This window comes from Barbus barbus (genome assembly GCF_936440315.1).
Source record: "Barbus barbus genome assembly, chromosome: 8".
NCBI classification, from domain to species: Eukaryota; Metazoa; Chordata; class Actinopteri; order Cypriniformes; family Cyprinidae; genus Barbus; species Barbus barbus.
Genome location: NC_136736.1, coordinates 6,338,501 through 6,362,359, shown reverse-complemented (window position 1 = coordinate 6,362,359; position 23,859 = coordinate 6,338,501). Strand labels below are relative to the sequence as shown.

Sequence of the window (23,859 nt, the reverse complement as noted above, 5' to 3'; positions counted from 1 at the left end):
TTTACCCATACAATGTATTGTTGGCTATTGCTACAAATTTACTCTTTCAACTTAAAACTGATTTTGTGGTCTAGGGTCACAGATGATTTTATTTTATTTTTATTTAATTTAGTTTATATAGGTAGATTATTTTATTATATTAATTTAAAGTCATCTTGTGGCCCCCTTGAACTGTTGTTGTTTTTTTGCCCACTTTTTTTTTTTTTTTTTTATATCTAGATCCATTTTGAGTGTTGAGTCCTGTTATGGATGACAAATAAATTTCACTCATACATTATTGTCTGGGCTCATTTTTTTTGTTTTTATAAGACGACCAAATAAGAATCACAATGTTTTCTGTAAGCAGAGGCTGGTGTGATATCGATGTCTTTGTGCTGATTCAGGTTTGTACATAATCTGAGGACCAATAAGGAGGGCTGGGTCCCTGCTGCAAACCTGCTCACTCTCATCGGAGAATCCAAATCTTCTCAATCCCTCTCCAGCTCAGGTAACACAACTTCCCACTTTTCATCCACCACACTACAAATCCGTGTCATGAAATCTTCATTTTATGAATGAGTTTTTTCCCACAGAAGGCAGTGGGTCTGGAAACCTCAGCACATCCTCCAGCTGCAGCGAAACCTACACAAGCTTCTCCGACATCAAAGCCTGAAGCCACTGCTCCAGCGCCTTGTGGCAGCTCCTAAACAGTGCACTTTCTACTGAAGCTCCTCGAGTCTTTGTACTGTATTTAACCTCGTCACCCGAGAAAGGAATTGACCTCTGCGGTCAATATGCGCTATTCAGGATATTTTATATAGAGCATCACACTTTCTCAACCTTCTCTCCTTCATAAGAGAGAGAAAAAAGGTCATTCAGTGTCTGCTGTTCCCTGTGGAAATTCTCCTTTACTTTGAAAGTATCAGTGTGATGCCATTTGTTTCACGTCTGCATGCATTTCCTTAAAGATTAAAAGAGAAAAGGGCTCTTGGTCGAGTCGGCATTAACATCAGAGCAGCCTGCGGTTTTAATAGTCTTTAAATATACATAACAAGGACTCTCATTGGACTTTAATGTATGACCACATGAGCTTCCACTGGTTTTATTGATCTTGCGTTGAGAATATCAGTGTCTTTTTGGAATGTCTGACTTTGTTGGCGTCTAAAGCTCCTGTCTGATTTGCTGTAGCAGCAAGAAAATGAAATTGTTTTATACGATAAAGATTCTTGAGGTTATGCCTGCTGAAAAGTCCTGTTATTCACTGTATGTATTAATCTTAAACGGCTGTATAGTTTAAATTATTTCCTGTAAAAGATTTGTACAGATATTAACTTTTATCGTGTTTTTCATTAAAACAGTGTATGTGTGTAAATATATATGCATGCGCTGTTTTAAACGTATTGGTACATTTGAAAAATTGCAAGAATTGTACATGAATGGTGAATTTGTTATTTGTCACTTTACTGTTCTGCACCATTCATGTACAATTCTTGCAATTTTTCAAACGTACCAATTGTTCACATTTTATGTAATTTATTTTGTCACCACAGATTGTTTGATTTGGTTTGTTCAAAATGTCATGTCTGGAAAGTGATATTTGGCATGTTGTAACCATCATTGAGCTTTTGTAAGACTCATTTTAATGTCGAATTAGTATTTCTCACAGCTTGACAAAGTTAATCTATTCTATATCAATATTCCTCAAATCAGCTGATTCAATCAAGCCATAATTTTTGACAGTTTGATGACCACAGCCTTACAGTGCTTAAATATTCATGTCCCCATAACTATATGTTGTCTTTTTAATGTTCAGTAATACAAAAATCATTGTTCATTTCCATTAAAATTTTATGTGGCACATTGCTGCATGTTAGTTTTGCCTCTGAATCTTTTCCTGTATTAGACGCGTATCTGTGTACATGTGTAAATATGTATATCTAAGAGGATGTATGAATGAATTTAAAGTGCTTAGGCTTAAATAAACTTCACTGAAATATTCTATCCTCTTCTGCTGGCTCAGATTTGTCAAGGAAATGTCTGCTGTTTTTCCTCTTATTTCTCTCATTTCTGCTTTGAACATGACCTTTGAATTAAATGTGGCAAATTCGATCTCGCATGCATCAGCTCTTTTCATTGTGCACCCACAAAAAAAACTTTTTAATTAAAAAAATTTATCTGGTTTTTACATTTTTCATTACATGAAATTGGGAAAACTTTTGTGTTAGAATTTCATTTTGAAAAAAAAAATTATATAAATTTTATTTGTTTACAATTATGGGCTGATATTAAAACTATACAAGAAACAAAACCCTAGTGCTGTAAAACGATTAATCGTGATTAATCACATCCTAAATAAAAGTTTTTGTTTACATATGTTTGTGGTGTTTATATTTATTATGTATAAATGCACGCATGCATAAAGTATGTCATGTCTATATATAATATAAATTATTTGAATATAAATATTCAAAATATATATTGTATTTATATATGCATAATAAATATACACCGATGTAAACAAAAACGTTTTATAATGATTGCGATTAAACCTTTTGTTTTTTGCACTACAAAACCATTTTCCTACTATTTTATCAGATTATAGCTATGAACGATGATAATGAAAGATAAACGGGGAAACTTGTATGGTAGAATTTCATTTTCAATCAAACTTAATTTAGAAAGATTAAGTAAAATACATCCTAATGGTGATGACACAACAGATATACAGTATAACAGCCTTACAGCTAAATTTAGTAAAACAATCGAAGGTATCAAACCCTGTTTTAGCCAACAAGCATTGCAATCAGGGAATATTAAAAAAAATACAGAAAATTATACAAGACGAACTGAAACTTTGAGCATAGTCCATATTTATACTGTACTCCAAGAAATCCACACTGTAGCATAATAATATATTTATTTATTTATTTTCCAATTGAACCTGTACAAATTGCACAGATTTCGTGCAACAGCCACTGATCGCTCTCAGAGTCGTTCAATAGTTCAGGCAGGTATGTGACGCGACAGATTAAAACGTCGTGATTCAAAATCATGAGTCATGCACTTATTTTAGGCTGTATCTCTTCATAATAGAGTCTGAACACATCCACATCCGGGTAACACGACGCCTCGCCTCAGTGAGGGAGGAAGCGCCAGTCTGCATCTGACCTGAGATCAGCTCGCGCAGCACAGACGAAGACAAGACCGATTCCAGATCATCCTTCAACCGCGGAAAGCCACCCGACAGCGAGTTTGTGCTACAAACCCATCATGTCTTTTGCAGATATACGCGTTTGAGTCAGACAGTGTTTAATTCGCGTATGCACACGTTCCGTTGACGTTCAGCACAGACACACACAGACTGCTGCTCGCTAACACACACACACAGAGCCACAGCAGCCGCGGAAGACTCAATTACATCGCAGCACTGTGAGTATTCAACATTTCACTCCTTACAGAAACGTTCGGTTGATTTCAAAGCTCAGATTTCTCAGCATTGAGCTGCGTGTGTTTTATATTGGTGTCGTACGAGAATAAGCTGAACGTACGCCCAGCTTGTTTTGGGTAACGGGGCGGACAGGCTGAGTATTTGAGCCGCGAGCGTCTGAACTGTTTCATTGTTTCGTTCTGTTCGCGTGTTACATTGTGAGCGGCTCGCGCGCTGTCACGCTGTAATCCTGCTGCTGCTGTTTGTGTTGAACTGAGTGAACAGGCCTGAAACAGATCCCCGTTCACTCAGTTCAGCACAAACACACACGGATCACTCTATTCTACATGCATTTCAGCACGATTCTACTCAACACCAACTCTGTCAGATGGTTCACTTAAGGCCTGATAGGCAGCTTTTACAACTTCTGTCACACAAATCTGACGACTGACGTTAAAAATGGCATACATTCAACCTTTTTTTTTTTTTTTTGTTAAGGAATAATGTGGAGTCTGTATAGCTCTTTCCACAATTAATTAATAATTATTAAATTGTTTTTGTTTGGGAAAACGAATTCAATAGTGTCAAAAATTAATGGCATAATTTATTGATTATCTGTTTATTAAGAGATATTAAATTAATTGTAAATTAATTTGATTACTTTTAATTAAACTGTTTTAGATTATATATACACAATGCCAGTCATAAGTAGCAGAGTATATTTGTAGCAATAGCCAACCATACATCGCATGGGTCAAAATTGTTGATTTTTCTTTAATGGCAAAAATCATTAATATATAAAGATCATGTTCCATTAAGATATTTTGAAAACTTCCTACCATAAATATATCAAAACTTAATTTTTGATTAGTAATATGAATTGCTAAGGACTTAATTTAGAGAACTTTAAAGGTGATTTTGTGAATATTTAGACTTTTTTGTACCCTCAGATTGCAGATTTTCAAATAGTTGTATCTTGGACAAATATTGTCCTATTCTAAGAAACCATACATCAATGGAAAGCTTATTTATTCAGCTTTCATGTGATGTATACATTTCAATCGACCCTCATGACTGGTTTTGTGGTCCAGGGTCACACACACACACACACACGTTGGTTTTTGTGGTTTATGGGGACTCTCCATAGGCGTAATGGTTTTTATACTGAACAAACTGTGTGCGCTATTGCCCTACACCTAAAGTTAGCCCTCACAGGAAACTTTGTGCATTTTTAGATTTTTAAATAAACACCATTTAGTATGTTTTTTTTTTTTAAGCCTTTTGAATTACGGGGACATAGGCAGTGTCCTCATAAACCACCTTCATATTGTAATACCTCTGTCATACCCATGTCATTATACAAATTTGTGTCCTCATAAACCACATAAACATGCACACACACACACACACACACACACAATTCACTGCTTAAAAAAATTAAAGGAACACTTTTTAATCAGAATATAGCATCAAGTCATTTAAACTCCTGGGATATTGATCTGGTCAGTTTCAGCTGCTTTGGTGTTAATAGTGGTGCTAACAACAGGTGCACTAGATGGGCAACAATGAGACAACCCCCAAAACAGGAATGGTTTTACAGGTGGAGGCCACTGACATTTTTTTTTTTTTTTTCCCTACTCCTCTTTTCTGACTGTCACTGCTGGTAGCATGAGGCGATAACTGGACCCTATAGAGGTTGCACAGGCAGTCCAGCTCCTCCAGGATGGCACATCAATACGTGCCATTGCCAGAAGGTTTTCTGTGTCTTCCAGCACAGTCTCAGGAGCATGGAGGAGATTCCAGGAGACAAGCAGTTACTCTAGGAGAGCTGGGCAGGGCTGTAGAAAGTCCTTAACCCATCAGCAGGACCGGTATCTGCTTTTTTGTTCAAGGAGGAACAGGATGAGCACTGCCAGAGCCCTACAAAGTTACCTCCAGCAGGCCACTGGTGTGAATGTCTCTGACCAAATAATCAGAAAAAGACTTCATGAGGGTGGCCTGAGGGCCTACGTCCTCTAGTGGGCCCTGTACTCACTGACTGGTACCGTGGAGCTCAATTGGCATTTGCTATTGAACACCATAATTGGCAGGTCCGCCACTGGTGCCCTGTGCTTTTCACAGATGAGAGCAGGTTCACCCTGAGCACAAGTGACAGACGTGAAAGGGTCTGGAGAAGCAGTGGAGAACAGCATGACCGGTTTGGTGGTGGGTCAGTGATGGTCTGGGGAGGCATATCCATGGAGGGACGCGCAGACCTCTACAGGCTAGACAATGGCACCCTTACTGCCATTAGGTATCGAGATGAAATCCTTGGACCCATTGTCAGACCCTACGCTGGTGCAGTGGGTCCTGGGTTCCTCCTGGTGCACGGCAATGCCCGGTCTCATGTTGCGAGAGTATGCAGGCAGTTACTGGAGGATGAAGCAATTGATACCATTGAATGACCCCCATGCTCGCCTGGCCTAAATCCAATAGAACACCTCTGGGACATTATGTTTTGGTCCATCTGACGCCGCCAGGTTGCACCTCAGACTGTCCAGGAGCTCAGTGATGCCCTGGTCCAGATCTGGGAGGAAATACCCCAGGACACCATCCGTCTTCTCATTAGGACGTTCTCAGGCACAAGCACATGGGGGCCATACAAACACCTGAGGGCAATTTTTGAGTTGCTGCAAAGAAATTTCAGCAAAATGGACTAGCCTGCTGCATTTTTTCACTTTGATTTTTGGGGTGTATTTGAATTCAGTCCTCTGGAGGTTGATAATTTTAATTTCCATCAAACGATGAAGACTGACTCATGCATTTTTGCTTAAAGGTGAAGACCCTACCAAATGCATGTTCTGCAAGATTCCCCTTTCTATCAAACATTTTATTGGGTTGTCCCGCTTTTATTCTATGTAGGGAAACTCTTTTATGAAGTGAACTCACTTAAAGAGTTTTGTATAATTTTGCCAGAGTTTTTATAATTTTTATCATGTTAATGTAAAAACTATTGTGTAATATAACGTGTGTTTGTTTGTTTGCTGGTTTTTATTGTATTTGTTATACTTGTAATTTTTTTTTTTTTGGCCATGAAAATAGCCTAAGATGCTGACATGGCATTAAATAAAAATGTACTACTACTCCATCAAACGATGTGGCATCCTTTCATTCCTAACACATTACCCAGTCCATATCAGTATAGATATGATATTTTCCCCATTGAGATCTGATGTGTTTTCAAAGTGTTCCTTTAATTTTTTTTTAGCTGTGTGTGTGTGTGTATTATTTTATATATATATATATATATATATATATATATATATATATATATATATATATAAAATAACTATTAATATAAATATGTTTAGCGGTGTCCCCACTTTTTTTAAACAAATTTGGTAGTGCATAAATTAGTAAATTCTGGCACGCTTAATAAGTCTGCACACTTCTTGAACAGTACCTATTATAGAATGGTCCATTCTTAGTTGTGTTTGAGCTCACCAAGAAATTCCAGACAACTTCGTTGTTTGGCAATAAATAAATAAAATGTATATATTTAATAAAATGTAAATTATATATTTACATGTATATAAAATGTTAAATTATATTCTATTATATTAATGCATTAACCTTAGTGTTAAAGTTCAATCATTCAACTGTCAACAAATTTCTTTAATTTATTGAACTCGTACAAGTTTATCAAAAAGCACAACCCTATTTTTGTCAATCACAAATTGACTGACAGCTTACTTTTGACTAAATTTGCTAAATGACTAAATGATTTATACTTTTACATAAATGTGGCCGTTTTCTACCCTATTCCAGTGCAATAATATTGTTTTAATTACCAGTAATACCACTGCCGATATGTGGTATAGTAATCTTCTTGACAAATAAGATTAATAATTGTGTATTCTTTGTCTATTTCTCACTGGTTTCTTGTCACTATCTGTCTCTCACAAGGGTTTCGCTGTTGTATGAATTATGTAGTCTATGTGCTACAAAGTGAGTTCTTCCATGTTGAATGTGGTATTTACAGATAGTAAACAAAGGTGGAGCTTCTTTATTTTTCTTTGTCAAGGACTATATGAAATTCCTAACACTCTCACACAGCAAATAGAAGACCTGTTCACTCACTGCTAAATAAATGTGGTCATGTGACATTCCTCAGCGATGGGCCTTTTGATGGTTAAGGTGATATCGTGATAGTAAACGCGGGAGAGGTGAGGGTGGCATTTGTTGCTGGAGATTAGTTATGACTTTGTCATGACTGAGGTGGGTCATGTCTCGCTTTTATTGCTGGCAGTGTTTGCATTGTGAATTATTTTAAGTCTTTAAACGCCTAGATTGCAGAGTGGACCAAGACTAGTATGATCAGTAAATTCAAAACATTTTAGAGTTGTTTCTCAAAAGCACTCTTTACAGAAGGTGCAATCAAACTAGATAGGCTATGCTTTATGTAATAATTAATTGTAAGGTATTAATTGTTAGATATGTCAGACGCAGCACCAGTATGAAGGGAATCTGATCGAAGAGCAGCTGATGACAGTTGGAGGAACAGGAACCGTGGACTCTAGGACTCTCTCTCTCTCTCACACACACACACACACACACACACACACACACTGCTTAGGTTCTTAGATCACAGGATTACCAGTCACAAGTTTCACTAGGTTCTCTTGGAAAAACAGTGAATATTCTCCCCATTATGTGGTTTAAGTCGATTCTGAAAAGTTCCTCTGACATTTCATTCAGGTGTCAACTCTGTCAAAATAGCTTTGTTTCTGCTATGCATAGATTTCATTACGTCGAACTGAGAAGAATAATTTCATTTAAATGTTATTTTGAGGCTGGAACAAATTGAGTTGTTTCAAGTGGAAGGAAAAAAAATCTTGAAATTACATAATTAAAGCCACTTGCAGCCAATTGAGATCATTACTGTCCTTAATTATTATTGGTGACGTGTAATTAGTTTTAATCTGTGTTACATAAACCTGAAACTATTACAGATCAATTTTCATTATTTGAAATTAAGCGTAAAATATAATTATAAATATAAATATTAGATGAGAAAACTAACAGCCTAAATAAAAATGACAAATGATGACTTGACCGTTAACGGAAGTAAAATAATTTTAAGCTAAATTGCTATAATTACTACAACTGAAATAAATTTAAGCTATATAATATAATGGAATAGAAAATAAATATTTAAAGAACAAAAATGAATTAAAGTACAACAAAATTACTAAAACTTCTAAATTGAAAATGAAAGCTGAAAAAAATAAGATATTCTATATATTATTACAGTAATAGGCCTATATAAATAATACTAAAATAGCACTAGTTTTAATGGTATATTTCTACTTTTGCTGAGGACAAAATTACTCTTTCTTTGTGACTTGACCACATTTTTAAAAGTATTCACCGAATAATAGTCAGCAAAATTTAAATTCAAAAAGAAAAGAAATTCATAAGTAGGCAGTAGGCACTGTTTGTATTTGTCTAATTTCAAGCATTTAAACAGATGTTATTTTTTAGCAGTCAATACCATTGACCTGTGTCCTTTTCTGTTCTTTTTTTTTTTTTTTTTTTTTTTTACTCCAGGTTCTAAAGCAAGAAGTCTACGGCCGCAACCATGCCACTATTTGGTAAATCTCACAAGAACCCCACAGAAATTGTGAAGACCCTAAAGGACAACCTCTCAATCCTGGTCAAGCAGGACAAGAAGACAGAGAAGGTATGAGTTTGAGAGCAGTCCCTGTGGGCAATATGAGTGAATAACACCTGCAGATAACATTAATCACGTTAATAAGCTTAATTTGCCACAAATGAGGCGTGTTTACACAGAAAAAAAATGACAAGAGTTTAGCACAGGGCCGTTCCAGTGCATTTAGTGCTTGGATAAGATGGACTGCATGTGTTTTTACACTGAAATACATTGTGCAGATGTTGCACCAAAGTTTAGTAAATTTGCCCCTCTGTTTACCTTGGTCCACAGGTCAGATTTTTCCACTCTCATCCCATGATTTTATTCCATTTCATTCTGGTATTAATCCCAGTTGTTACAGAAACCCTCAGATGATTGTATAATGAATTCAGCTATTAAGTGATGATGCTCAAGTTTCCTAGGTCTCTCTACAGCTTTACCCTGAGACACATAGCTCTTTTTAACCACAATATCAGCGTTGTCCTCTAAATCAGCCCTCTTTCCACTGCTGATTTTTGCATTTTTCATTTGCTTTTTCAGAGACGTAGGCCAGGCCAAAGGCAAATAAGTGTTTTAAACTAGTGCAGTAGATCAGACGGAGAGCTTCATTCAGCAGTGGACATGATCCATCTTATCCTATAATGAAATGTGCTCAAAATGTAGATATGCATTTTGATAGAAGATTGTAATTGCGCTTCACCACACTTGATTTGAGTATTAACTTAACTAAATCCAGTCCAACTTTTTAAATATAATTTGCTGTTTAGGGTAGGGAAATGTCTGTTTTTGTGCGCAAAGAAAACAATAATAACATAAGTTATTATCGTATTCCGCCATTTTGGAGAGTACCCCAGAACGTAATCATCATAATCACACACACTGAACGTAAACCATGCTGATTACGTTGATTATGTTCTGGGGTACTCTCCAGAAAGGCAGAAGACTGTATCTTGGGGAGAAGAATTGTTGAATAAATTGTTTTCTTTGCACACAAAAAGTATTCTCACTGATTACAAAATTAAGTTTGAACCCCTGATGTTACATGGATTATTTTACCTATATCCATGCTTTGTTTTGTGCCTTGATCGTGGTAGTATCATTGCTGTCTATGGAGGGTCAGAGAGCTCAGATTCAAAATAAAAAATATCTTAATTTGTGTTCCGAAGATGAACGATTGTCTTGCAGGTCTGGAATGACATGAGAGTAATTAATAACAGAATTTTTATTTTTGGGTGAACTAACCCTTAAGGTAACTTTAATTTTAATCTCAATGTCAACGAGTGGCTCAATTTACTGAATATGAACCCCATTTTCAGTACATCCTTAATAGACCCAAATGAGCAAGAGTTTGCCTTCCTGGAAGCACTCGTGTTTGTGCTGAGAATACAAAGATGTCGGAGAGGTGGGAATATCGCTCCACTGCCCGACCTCTTGCTCATTTTCATCTGCCCGCTAAGGCTCTTTTCAGCAGCCCTGTGTTAAAGTCAAGCGTTTGAAGTGCTGGGAACCTGCTGATTGTAACTCCAAGGGCCTGGGGCTCTTCCAGCTAGAGGGAAATCCATATGCTCCACAATACCTCCACACTTTCAAACCGAGCTGTTTCAGCAGCTGATGAATAGCTAATGATGTTCTTTGTATAATGAACTTACAAATTACCCAGAATCCTTTTAGCTGTTCAGAGCAATATGCGGCATTGATGCCATATGCTCTGAACACACACGTGTGGAAATGTATCGAGTTATCACCATGTTTTGTAGTGATTATTTGTGAAAAAGTGATTTTTGTGTGTTTGTCAGGCTTCAGAGGAGGTGTCGAAATGTCTGGTGGCGATGAAGGAGATCCTGTACGGCACTAACGACAAGGAGCCACACACAGAAACGGTGGCCCAACTGGCCCAAGAGCTCTACAACAGCGGCCTGCTCATCTCCCTGGTGGAAAACCTGCAGGTCATCGATTTTGAGGTGAGGATACGGCTTGTTCTCTTTTATCTTTTTATATATGATTGTAATAATTTGTATAACAACATTGTCTATGTGTGTTCACAGGGTAAAAAGGACGTTTGTCAGATCTTCAACAACATCCTGCGCAGGCAGATCGGGACCCGCAGCCCAACGGTGGAATATTTCTGCTCTCATCAGGACGTTCTTTTCATCTTACTCAAAGGGTGAGAGATGATAGGTATTTTTTAAATGTAGCACGTAAGCATGTTACTAGGAAACTGCTGGCTTGGAAAAGCTTTGAAATGGCCACATCGCTGTTTCCATTCCATCAGTCCATCAGAAACCATCTATTCGTTTTAGTAAGTTTAGATCTAAGTTTAGATCTCTAGATCGGAAGACCAAATGTGGAATAGATCCAAAATCATGAAGTTGTGTTTTCCTGAACTTGGCTTCACATTAATGTGAACTTGACATTTCTGCTGTGGTGCTGTGGCAGCTATGAGACTCCTCAGGTGGCATTGAATTGTGGGATTATGCTGCGCGAGTGCATCCGGCATGAACCTCTCGCCAAAATCGTCCTCCATTCTGAACACTTTAAAGATTTCTTCAGCTACGTGGAGATGTCCACATTTGACATCGCCTCTGACGCGTTTGCCACCTTCAAGGTAAGTGCTATATTTATTTTTTAACACATTGTTACATAAATGATTTGTTAAATGGTACTCATTGCACTTTTTTTTTAACAGGACCTGCTCACAAGACACAAGGTTCTGGTGGCGGAATTTTTAGAACAGAACTATGACGCGGTAATATATAAATTTGTTTTGGTTGTTAATTTTTATCATCGAATTTAGGAAAACTAACATTTTTAAATGGCTGTCCTTGATCTTCCAGGTTTTTGATAACTATGAGAAACTGCTTCACTCTGAGAACTATGTGACCAAGAGACAGTCGTTGAAGGTGTGTGTGGTTACATTGATTTTTGTCTTCTCTAGCCTGTCCTATCATTAACATCACGTGTTTGTGTGCTATGTGACAGCTGCTGGGTGAACTGCTCCTGGACAGACACAACTTCACAGTCATGACACGGTACATCAGTAAACCAGAGAACCTGAAGCTCATGATGAACCTCCTGAGAGACAAGAGCCCCAACATTCAGTTTGAGGCTTTCCATGTCTTCAAGGTACACCTTATTCTTTCAAAAAAAAAAAAAATGGTGCATGAAAAATGTCAAAGTCAACTCCAAAACACCATAAAATGATCAAAATTGTGGTTTATATGACGTATGCATTGTTCCAAAACTTCTAAAGGCCATATGATAGCTTTCTGTAAGGAACAAATTGAAATATAAGGAAATAAATCGACATTTTTATCAATTTAACGAATTTATTGAAACTTATCTTAATCTTTATTCTTTTTTTTTTCTTCTTTCTTAATCTTAATTTTTTTTTTCTGTGCATTTCTTCAGGTGTTTGTGGCCAATCCAAATAAAACACAGCCCATCGTAGACATTCTATTGAAGAACCAAACGAAACTCATCGACTTCCTTAGCAACTTTCAGAAGGATCGCACAGACGACGAGCAGTTTAACGATGAAAAGACGTACCTCGTCAAACAAATACGAGACCTAAAGAAGCCAGCCTCCTAAACTCTAGTTATTGCAGTATTAGGGAAAAAAAATACAAAAATATTAACAATAATAATTCTATTTAAAATCTTGAATTTTTTTGTTTTTTCTTAGTTCTGAGGCTTTCAAAAGAAGGTTCCTTATCATTGATGTTCTCTGTTCTTTTTCCTTCTTTCATGTTTTATTTTATTGCAATCTCTCGTGCCATGATAGGATGGTTTAAAAGTAGGAATCAGCCAGTTTGAGTTATGGGAAGAACCGTGTAAGAACATCAAGACACCGTGTAGATGAGGAAGTACAGGTAAACTTTAATTTTCCGTTTCTGGATGTTTTTCACGAGCATGGACACTTTACGTTCTCCGTGGCACCAACAGCGCCACAACACGGCAGTTTCGCTATGCTAGAAGAGATTGTGTTATTTGGATATTGCTGGAAAAGAGGTGAAAATCCCAAAAGATTAATTATGAGCTGTTGATTTTTCTCTTGAAGACTTGTAACTGCACTCATCTTCTGTCGACTTTTCATGGCTTTTCTCTGGCATCAGCATCCTCTTTTATTTAATTTGCCCCGAACACTACAAACCTGATGATTTCCTCCCTGTTCTCTTTATTCTGTTCGTGTTTTATAAGAATTATTTAGAAGGATGACTTCATTTATCAGTATTTTAATTATTGTTTATCTGAGCTGAAACAGAAAGAGCATCTGTGGGTCTTCGTGTACATTTCGAGTTGCTGCCAGGCCGTTTTTCTGATCAGAAAGCATCGCTATTTTGTTTTATATATTTTTATTTGATGTTTACCTATGTTTAAAAAAGACAAACGCTGATTTTACTCTTAAGGTGGTTGCCGTTTTAGAAGAATCTTGAAAAATCAACTTTGGCACAAAGTGAACCGGTGTATATTCCAACTCGTAGATTTCCTGTAGATCAGTGAGGTATAGCTATAGTGCTGTGGTATTACTATTATACTATAGTAACCCTAGTGCTATAGTATTTCTTAACTTTAGTACATCATACTAAAGTATGTCTTATACTGTAGTGCAGCTGTAGTATTATTCCTTTCTATACTATAGTATGTATTTCGTGCTATAACCCATGATTCATCTGTCTTTGATTTTGACAGAAGTAGATTGTTGCATAGCTGAAAAACAAGATGATATGAGGACACAAATGTACAAACAGGTGCCTTTTGTTCTTGAGTTGTTAATTTACTATTTCACTTTTTTTTTGAGAAGACATTTTGGAAGGGGGAGCTTAATTTCTTTTTATTGTTTTTAATATGTTCTCATTGAGCATATTTAGCTTGATTAAGCAATGAACCTCTTTAACTCACTATATTTGAGTTATGCTGTTGAAGAAAATTCATTAAATTTCATTCTTGTTTTCCTCTACAGTTGATTGATTGTTTTATTACGACCGTCTTTAGGTTTGTGGGATGAAATATGCTTTGGTGTTAAGACCCATCACTCAGTGTGACTCAAATTAATTTGTACTCTAAAGCAACTATTTTCAAATTATTCGCATGGAGCCAAATTTATTCAATATATTTGTCAGCAGTTACAGTGAAGATGCCAAACCGTGTTCAAAATTTGAATTAAAAATTTTCCTACTACACACACAGGTGCAGTTTCCATCTGAAATGTTGATAGTACCGTTTCATTAAAGACCAACTGAAGCATTAGCAACATCGTTGACTCTTCAAAGAAAAAAAGGACATTGGGCACTGTATATATTTTACACTGTAAATTAAGAACAAATTTAAATAGTAATATATTGTGTGAACACGTGATGGACAGTTCTGCTTATCCCTTCAATTTGATACATTTAAAACCCAAATGTTCCCGTCTCTAAAATGCATATAATTAAACTTTTAACAGGCTGTCCTGGTAAGCTAATGAAACAAAGCATAAAACATCTTTCCTTTTTTTATGCTGTATTGTAATGGTAAATGATGCTGATTTGAATCATGCTGCATGGGTATGGCATGTTAAATAGCGTTTGAACATCATCTGTTGCTGCCATAAAGGCAGAAGAGCAGCTTTTGAAACGTCTTCTATGATCTCCGTCTCTTATTGCACTGAAAATGAGTTTCCTCCTCTTTTCGTTTCATGTAGCCATCTGTAAAAAGATTTTTACAAATATAGTGGGTGTCACATGCTATATTCCCTCTAATTATTATTATTCATGCAGCTTTTAAGAAATTCATACTGAATATTTGAACATATAGTATATAATTGAGTACTCTGAATATTTGCATTACTTTTAAAATTTCCTTTGTCATACCACAGGACCTTTTAAATCCAATTATTATATTCAGTGAGCAACTGAAGGAGAAAACATGGGGAGCAGACACAGGACCTTACATTTTATACTTTCACACATTTTAACCTAAAATGTTTATTTTGATTTTACAAAAATATAATACCTACAAATCTGGACTACAACACTAATTAAACACTTCACTAAAGAAAAAAAGATTTTTGGTACTAATACATAATGGGTTCAGAAAAATAGCTGCTTTTTCCCCCATCCAGTTAATGCGAAACTTTGATAATTTTTTTTTTATTGAGACACAAAAACACTTACTTGCTGTGGACGGAGCAGCTTGTTCTGACATATGTCTAGCAGATGATTTGTGCTGCCACTGGAAAATAAAAAATATTTATATGTATTATGGTTTTATTTTTTATCATAAATATATAACAAAAGAAAGAGAAAATGAAAATACATCAATATAACAGAGGTGTGGTATTTTCTGAAGTTTATAATTTATGATAATGATTTACTCTGCACTTACAATGAACTTCTGGACGCCGTGGAGTTTGTCGAATCTGAGGTAGGAGATGTCATGTTTGACTTTGTTGCTGTCCAGGTCTGTGGTGTAGATCTGCTTTATTCCAGCGCAGCCGATCAGAGGAACACACTCGTCACACGGGCATTTGGTCACAAAAATCATTGTGTTCTCCCCTTCTTTGATCTCTGCGCTCCTGCAGATTGGCGGGAATCAGAATGAATTGATTTATTTGAACATTCGAATGGCCTGATATTCAGAGTTCTTCACAAATACAGTCAGTTCATGTAAAACCGAGCACATCTCCAGCGTGAGTTGATGAACTGTTGTTGTAGCCAACTGTTCTTCTGACAGCTCTTGCTTCTTCCCACGAGTCTAACCTGAATGTGAGCGCGTTCTGCTCTGCATGGAGGATGTATCTGTACTTCCTGTTCTGTCTCTCCTCTTGCTTGTGATCCATCTGAGGATACTCTGCGTACTGTGAGCCCACTGGATAGGCGTTGTACCCACAGCCCACTAGGTAAAGCCGACCTGTGCCATCACATTGTGACTAGAGGTAGTTTAAGAAGAAAATAAGAGCGGTGTTCTTTATTTAAAATACATTTATAAACTCAGTCTAATATAATTTGTGTTTTTGGCTCACCTGTTTTCCCTCAGCCCAAATAACTGCACCAACTCCCACTTTAGGATCCTCTACATAAAGAGACAGCACGCGCACACACAAAAAAGAAAAAATTTGAACTGCACCTCAATTTAACTTTGCACCCTTACATCATCCTCCAGGAAATGATATCATGTTGGCAGGAAAACAACAACAGCATTAGCAATGGACTAGTTGGGCTGTCTCACTTTATCTAACAGTATGAAATGTCATAAAGTACTCATAATGATAACAAGATTTCAAAATATGGTTAACTCTTTCCCTGCCATTGATAGAATTTGCCGTCATTACGAGACAGAGCTTCCCCACCATTGACTGATTTTCCTGCTTTCAGAGTATTCACTATTATATGGTAGGAGCACTGAACATCTGGATCAAAACGGCAAAGCAGCAGAAAAAAGTGATCGGGGGCCCTGAAAATTTTGTGAAAATGGTCAAAGATGGCAACCAATTAAAAAAATAATAATAATAAAAAAAGGCTTTCACCCTCAATTCCTCGCTGAGCATTGAAAAACTTTAGCACTTTATTTCTAACCTGTTGGTAGTTGTTGCCATTTTGTAAATTCTCAAGTCATATTTACATTTGTTTCAAAGTTTACGTTTAAATCACAAATTCAACGTACAAATGGCTTAAAGTTGGCATGAAATCTTTGTCAACGATTCATCAATGTATTTTTTTTTATTTATTTTATGAGCCCTTAGTGCCAAAATTGATTTTTTATCTAAAAGTCTCAACTTTCCATTGAAACAACATTGTATGTTGAGCTTCTCCAATCATTTAGTCTGCTTAAATGCTGTCACGTTTTACGATTGACTCTCATTCAGATCTGCCTCCATCCAATTAACAACTGATGGACAGAAAGAAGTCCCGCTCTACATTATTTTTTGTCTTTGTCAATAATCTGCTCCTCCTGTTACCTTTTGATTTAAATTTACCTTTAACTAAAACAAGACCTGATGCTACTGATTTCTGCCAACCGTTCTACATTTTAAGCAACACTAGATGTCGTCACTTTCTGTCATCGCTTTTGGATTCTTGATTTGTGTATTTTTGATAACGGCTGAACATTTTGACGTCAATAACTCAAGCAAGTAACTGTAATTGAACAGAATTCACCTGTTCTACACGCCAGTAATCGGGCCTGTATGATACAGTGTCGCACCACATCCTGAGGTAAAGCTGGAGAACCCGTCCCTAAAGGCTCTCTCATGAAGAACCCATAATCTTCTTCTAGAACCGGAATGCTTGCGGCGGCGGATGCCAGAATTCTAACAAGATTCCTCATATGCTGCCTTAAATTGCTAAAATTTGGTTCCGCACAGAAGCTCTCCAGTCCCATCTTGTTCAGCACATACTTATGCTGTTCCTCATCATTTATAAAGAACTTCTCCAAGAATTCATCCAAGTTGTTCCACCATTCCCTTCTAAAGATATCCTTAACATCGAGAGTTGGATTGTCCGCAGCAATCTTCCCAAGGAAGTCACAGCTTTGAGACGTTTCGTCCACGAACTGCTGCATGGTGCAGTCCAGAGGCTGCAGGAGCGCACAGATGTGGGGTCTGCTGTTGGACTTCAGTCTTTCTGCAGCTGTGGCATCTAAGATAGCTTCCTGGTGACTGGAGTCTGTATGATGCTGTCTACTTGACAGCAAACTGATCTCAGCATCACCAGGCCAGTATGATATCCTACTCACACCAGCTAAACAAAGAGAGATGAGAGAGAGGGTAACAACAAGGGGCAAGATAGGCACTCTGATATAAATGTAAAAAATTAATGGATTTAAACATAGTTTAATCACACTGTAAAGTGAAGCATCACCAGGCCATTGGTGCCCTCTGCAGGTATTTGTTTTAATACATAATGTACTTAAATTGGTTATGTTCATATTATGTATAGGCATATTACATTATGTATTTTAACAGTGTTGTTCAATAAAAGCAGGTAATTACTTGGTTTTGATATTTTATTTGAGCCAGTTATTATTATTATTATTATTATTTGAGCCTCATCATTAGTTTATATATAAATAGTCATACTAAAGCCTGGTTTTCACTTAGGTCTATTTGCTACTAAAAAATATATCAGATTACTCAATTGTCAAAATAATCAGTAGATTAATTATTATTTTGGTAATCAAGATTAGTTAAAATATTTCAAAATAGAACTGCATTTTTACTTTTTGTAATTAAAAGGCAAATATTTTGTCATTATCAATTTCTTAAAAATAGTATTAAAATATTGTCTTGTTCTAGTGAACCAAGCATCTGTATTTTGTCTCATCTCGTGAGTGTTTTGTCGCACCCCTAGTGTCGATAAGAGGTAATATAGCTCATAATTTTCCAAGTGTATGATATAGCTTTCATTCTTCAGGTCAACCATATATTCATGAAAAATAAATCTGTTTGAATAAGGAAAGCAATAACTTTGCCATAGTATCCTTTCAACTGTTAAAGTTGCCACAGTCATTGCATGCTTTGCATGTGCTGCCCCATGCCCCCTTTTTTTGCTTTAACCCCTGATATTTATCAGAAATATGGTTATAGACAGTGCCATTGTAAACATACCATTGATGAGCATCTTGAGGCAGGTGGAGCAGGGTTTTCTGGAGAAGTAGAGATCACATCCCTTCAGTCTGGGTCCGTGTTTGACCACAGCCACCCGTCCTGCATGTAACTGCGCACTGGAGCAATGCAAACCCAGAACCCTGTGCTCATGGACCACCACAAGACCACTGTCTCCAGCCTGGATCCAAATATAATACCTCTTATCAAATTTGAATATAAAATAAATATATAATACCTCTTATAATACCAAATATAATACCTCTTATTATTTCTAGCCCTTCCAGTTCATACACACTATCAATATTTTCTGGGATTTTAACGATAATTAGACAATATTTTGCTGAGTGTGTTAATGTGCTGATATCTTAAGGACTACCGTGGACAGCTGACTCCTAAAGTTTTTGATATTCTGCATATTCTGTGGTGATCAGTTCACAGCAGTGGTAGAAATGAATCTTTTCCAATAACTTTAAATTGATTTATTTACCTTTTATGGCCATTTTTATCATTATAAAGCCCTGCATGAGTGTGCATCATATTTTCAGTCAAGTTCTTAAATTGAATCAGTCAATTAGAATAAGTAATTTAAGCTGTTACCAAGCAAATTAAATCAGTATTGACAAAAATAATCTTTGCAATGCAGAGAAAACACAGAAGCTGCATTAGAAGTGGCATTTAGATGCATTTACACAGTTTAATGCAGGACATGAATGCATTTAACCAGCAGTTACAAATGCATTAACACTTTTTTTATTTTAAAACACAAAACATTGAATACTGATTAAAAAAAAATGCATACTTTAAATGTGAAATTAAAACTGCCAGTAGGTGGCAGCAAGTCACTGTTAATAAGTGAGTCATTGCAACTGAACCGAATCATTTAAACAGTTGATTCATTCAGAAACAAAACAGCTGTTGCTCAGACACGCAAACTGAAATTATATTTGTTGGCGAAATAGAGCAAAACGGTCAATATTGTGTCTAAAACATAAGTGTGTTAATATTAAATTCTTGTTTATTTAATTGCTTTATAAAATCAATATCACATTTGTAATCATGTTTCTTTTTGGTGGGGAAAAAACAAACAATATCAAAAAAGGAAAATAGTGTGTCAATAATGTAAAATGAAAAGATGTGTGCTACACTGCTCTCGAGGAAGAAAAAGGGCAGGTGCTCCAGCCCCCTTTTATGTCTGTGTGCGCACGTGCCTGCTACAAGTTCATTAGCATCTTCAGAGCACGAGTCATTACACAACAGGGACTCTGTCATGTGGGAAACCGATTTCCAATAATAATTCTGTTGTAGTCTGAGAATCTTTTGTTGTTGTTGTTTTCACAAGAATATATACAAATCAGGTCATTTTACATGGGTAGATTCCATTTGTAACACATTTTTCTTAATATATCTTATATCTAAATGGCTTTTAATGTAAGCTCTGTCCTTAAAACATTCACAGTTGCTTTAGAGGAAGTTAAAATGTGCCTACTGCATCATTCTCTCGTTCCTGTGGTTCTTTCTTTGGGAAAAGTTCCATCCATAGACTCAACAATATGAAGAGGTTTGCTTTGGACAGTCGAGGTCCATGACCTGAAACAAACAAATAGGACTTTTGTGAACAGACTAGTGACAAAAAAACAACATAAAGCTACTAATTTTTAATGTTATGAGATAATCAAACAATGGAGATATACCAATAGTCGATTAGACCATTTGTTTTTCAACTTAATTTTTAGTTTCCTTTTTTTTTTTACATAAGTACATAACACATTCATTATGATTATTTTATTGCTGTAATATAATGATTACAGTTTTTATAATATTATTATTTGCAGCTAGTAGTAGTTATGATATTATAGGCTACTTATGCAAAACACTGACTGGGATTAAGAATAAGATTTGGTGGATAAGTATCCATGTATTTGTTATTGATGTAGTTGTTTTTTGTTTTGTCATCGCATCAAAAAGCAGGGGCCCGTTTCAGAAAAGAGGTTAAGTGAAAACTCTGAGTATGTTAACCCTGAAATGAGGGAAACTCTGGGTTTTCGGTTTCAAAATGGGAGGTTTGTCAAACCCGAGAAAGCAGGGTAAGTCAATCCCGTTTCTGAAAGAGAGGTAATTTATACATTTATACTCGGAGTCAGTTACCACTTACTCTGTGAACCTAACCTTAACCTGGTCGGGAGCAGGTTTTCTTTGGTAAACCCAGAGTTTCTTTAGGTCTCCTCCCCCTTTTTATAGTGTTAGCGAAGTTTAAATACCTCATTCATTCATTCACGCTGCAAAATAGATGTTCTTACTGAGTATTTTTCGTCTTATTTCAAGTACAAATATCAAAAAATTCTTAATGCATTATATATGAAAAATTGTCTATATTTATGCTAGTCGTTTCCTGGGGGATTTTCCTTTTAAGTGCATTTTACATGAAACAAGTAAAATTGTCCGCCATAGGGTAAGAAAAAAAAATCTTAATGCAAACGGAAACAAGAATATTTTAAATTTCTTACCCCATTGGAAGATAATTTGCAAAATAAGAAAAATGCACTTTAAACCATCGGAGATGCAGAGCACATTATAAGTCCGCTGTATGCAGATTCTAAGGAAAGTGTGCATCCCTCTCAAACTCATTCGGATAATTTTTTTCGTCAAAGAGGGGTTTCACAGGACTGTAAGTCAGTGGTGTTAAAATCGGTTTAAATGAGGCTAATCTGATAAATGACGTTCACTTAATAACATCTTTCTGTGATGTCTGGAAGTAACCCAGTAATCCGAATTTCCTTCAGTGTGGAAGCTTGGATGCATTGATGACAAGCATATTCCCTCCGTCACACCTTCTGAAAATGAAACTGATTACTTTATGAAATGGAAGGATGCCAGATGGTGGGGTAGTACAAGTCGTAACCACCACCACAGCTGTTAAATAAACAAATTATTCACAATGTTTTGGTCATCTCTATTCCCTAATACAAAAGCAAAATTATTTAATTTTTTTTTTCTTTTGGATTTTAGAAGTCTTCCAATACTTGGCCATCTCCTCTCCATCTGTCTGGTGCTTGCTGTCGACAAGTCAGTAGTTAATTTAATTACTCTAAGAAATGTAACAGGTTGGATTAGAGAATATTTAATTATGTGAAAAGAGTGTTAGACTATGTGGAAAAAGCTGCAGCGCATTGAAATAGACATTTAATGATATTTAATGTCAAATGTTTGTAAAGTCATTTAGCCCACACCCATGAACCTTTTCATAGTCGTGGTGCACGCGCTTAACTCCGAGTCAACCTACTCAGAGTTGAGTAAACTAACTCAGTTCAGCTGTTCTGTAACCAAAAAACTAATTTCCCATCTCAGAGTAAGTCAACTTAGAGTTCAAGTTTAAACTCAAGTTGGTTGAACCTCCTTATTGAAATGGGCCCCAGATGATGATAAAATATAAATAAAATAAAAATATATAATCTATAAGGAAATGGTTAGTATAAAATTCTAATTAGAATAGATTTAATGTAATCAGATTGCTCTTAAAATTAAGTTGCTGACATAGACATTAAATGAGAATATATATGAAATGCATAATAACCCGCTAGTAAATAATTTAACCTCAATCATCATAATAGCAGAAGTGAAACGGCTTTGAAGAAGAGGACGAGGCTGTAAAGTTGACCTGTCCTGGGGTCTGGTTCCCATAAGCAGACAGACAGGCTAATCTAACCTTGTACTTTGGCATCCGTCTGTACTCCGGTATCCCTCGCATTGCGCACTTCCTCGCCGTTTGGAATAGATCTGTTACCCTCGAAATCCCGATGAGACCGCCGACTGTCCTGTGCTGCCATTCAACCGCGATCAGCATTGACAGCCTAAAAAAAACAACAGCGCCTCCACCTCCACGCTGTCCTCTTCCTACTTGCGCTGACGTCACCAGGGGGCGGGGCATCTGTTCTTAAAATCTCGCTTGTTATGATTCCCCAGAAATCTGATTTAATTACAGCATGCGGAGACACAAACACAACTGCCCGGTGGACATTTTACATACATTAGCATTATTAGACAATTGGTCTTCTCTATCAGTTTACAATCTACTACATACAAGACACTGGATTATGGATGCAGGGATTTTCTCTCATGCAGTCACAGGAGCATCAGTGATGTAGGGAGATTTCAGATCTGGGCAGACCAGTCAAATTCTTCCACAATAGACTCACCAATCTACTTCATTGATGACATTGCAGTGGCACACTGAGTCACTGTACATTCTATTAAAAATATTTGTCTAAGAAGAATGCATGAATGTTTAATGATTTCAATGTTTACACACCAGCTAATGGGTGTAGCTGAAATAGCCAAACCTGTGAATTAGGTGGAATCTACAACCTGAATTACTTGAAATGTTGGGACGTTTTTTAAATTTGAACAAAATGAAAACTATCAAATCACATGAGCCAATATTGTATTCACAATAGAACATAGAGAACATAAATGTTTAAACAGAGAAATTTTACACTTTTATCCACCAAATGAGCTCATTTCAAATTTGATGCCTGCTACAGGTCTCAAAAAACGTGGCACGGGGGCAACAAAGGGCTGAAAAAGCAAGAAATTTTGAAAAGATTCAGCTGGGAGAACATCTAGCAGTTAATTAAATTAATTGACATCAGGTCTGTAACATGATTAGCTATAAAAGGGATGTCTTAGAGAGGCAGAGTCTCTCAGAAGTAAAGATGGGCAGAGGTTCTCCAATCTGTGAAAGAGTGCGTAAAAAGATTGGAATACTTTAAAAACAACGTTCCTCAACGTCAAATTGCAAAGGCTTTGCAAATCTCATCATCTACAGTGCATAACATCAAAAGATTCAGAGAAACTGGAGAAATCTCTGTGCGTAAGGGAAGAGCTTTGTTGGATATCCGTGGTCTTCGGGCCCTCAGACGACACCGCATCACTCATCGGCATGATTCTGTCATTGACATTACTAAATGGGCCCAGGAATACTTCCAGAAACCACTGTCGGTAAACACAATCCGCCGTGCCATCTGCAGATGCCAACTAAAGCTCTATCATGCAAAAAGGAAGCCATATGTGAACATGGTCCAGAAGTGCTGTCGTGTCCTGTGGGCCAAGGCTCATTTAAAACTGTTTCAAAGTGGAAGTGTGTTGTATGGTCCGACGAGTCCAAATTTGACATTCTTGGACA

General features: G+C 36.6%; 3 protein-coding genes across 5 annotated transcripts in view; 2 read left to right on the top strand and 1 right to left on the bottom strand.

Annotated features, from left to right (window-relative positions):
• LOC306874353 (guanine nucleotide exchange factor DBS-like) overlaps nt 1–1,981 on the top strand; it is a 62,513-nt gene extending 60,532 nt beyond the window's left edge. For all 3 annotated transcript variants that reach the window (XM_079424322.1, XM_079424320.1, XM_079424321.1), the window contains 2 exons: nt 384–487; nt 573–1,981. In XM_079424322.1, coding sequence (XP_079280448.1) covers nt 384–487; nt 573–652 — 184 coding nt within the window. In that variant the 3' untranslated portion in view covers nt 653–1,981. The remainder of the gene's footprint in view (nt 1–383; nt 488–572) is intronic.
• Nucleotides 1,982–3,115: 1,134 nt separating this feature from the next.
• LOC306873564 (calcium-binding protein 39-like) lies at nt 3,116–14,277 on the top strand. Its single transcript, XM_079422955.1, has 9 exons — nt 3,116–3,408; nt 8,996–9,128; nt 10,895–11,059; nt 11,144–11,262; nt 11,535–11,703; nt 11,785–11,844; nt 11,933–11,998; nt 12,078–12,221; nt 12,507–14,277. Exons 2-9 carry the CDS (start codon nt 9,027–9,029, stop codon nt 12,684–12,686), a joined length of 1,005 nt encoding a protein of 334 aa, XP_079279081.1. The 5' UTR covers nt 3,116–3,408; nt 8,996–9,026; the 3' UTR covers nt 12,687–14,277.
• On the bottom strand, nt 13,940–22,591 carry LOC306873563 (cytidine and dCMP deaminase domain-containing protein 1-like). The gene is made up of 9 exons (XM_079422954.1): nt 22,384–22,591; nt 20,167–20,267; nt 18,681–18,858; nt 17,233–17,814; nt 16,098–16,147; nt 15,835–16,004; nt 15,461–15,650; nt 15,250–15,307; nt 13,940–14,781 (listed from the first exon to the last, which is right to left on the bottom strand). The coding sequence occupies exons 1-9, from the start codon at nt 22,502–22,504 to the stop codon at nt 14,717–14,719; spliced, it is 1,515 nt and encodes a 504-aa protein (XP_079279080.1). The 5' UTR covers nt 22,505–22,591; the 3' UTR covers nt 13,940–14,716.
• Nucleotides 22,592–23,859: the final 1,268 nt, after the last annotated feature.

Coding starts and splice junctions, on each gene's coding strand:
- LOC306873564 (XM_079422955.1), top strand. CDS start 9,027: ATGCCACTATTTGGTAAATCTCACAAGAACCCCACAGAAATTGTGAAG. Junction 9,129..10,894: donor AGGACAAGAAGACAGAGAAG/GTATGAGTTTGA, acceptor TGTGTTTGTCAG/GCTTCAGAGGAGGTGTCGAA. Junction 11,704..11,784: donor ACGCGTTTGCCACCTTCAAG/GTAAGTGCTATA, acceptor TTTTTTTAACAG/GACCTGCTCACAAGACACAA.
- LOC306873563 (XM_079422954.1), bottom strand. CDS start 22,504: ATGGCAGCACAGGACAGTCGGCGGTCTCATCGGGATTTCGAGGGTAAC. Junction 20,268..22,383: donor GACGGATGCCAAAGTACAAG/GTTAGATTAGCC, acceptor TGTTTGTTTCAG/GTCATGGACCTCGACTGTCC. Junction 18,859..20,166: donor AGGAACGAGAGAATGATGCA/GTAGGCACATTT, acceptor ATTTGGATCCAG/GCTGGAGACAGTGGTCTTGT.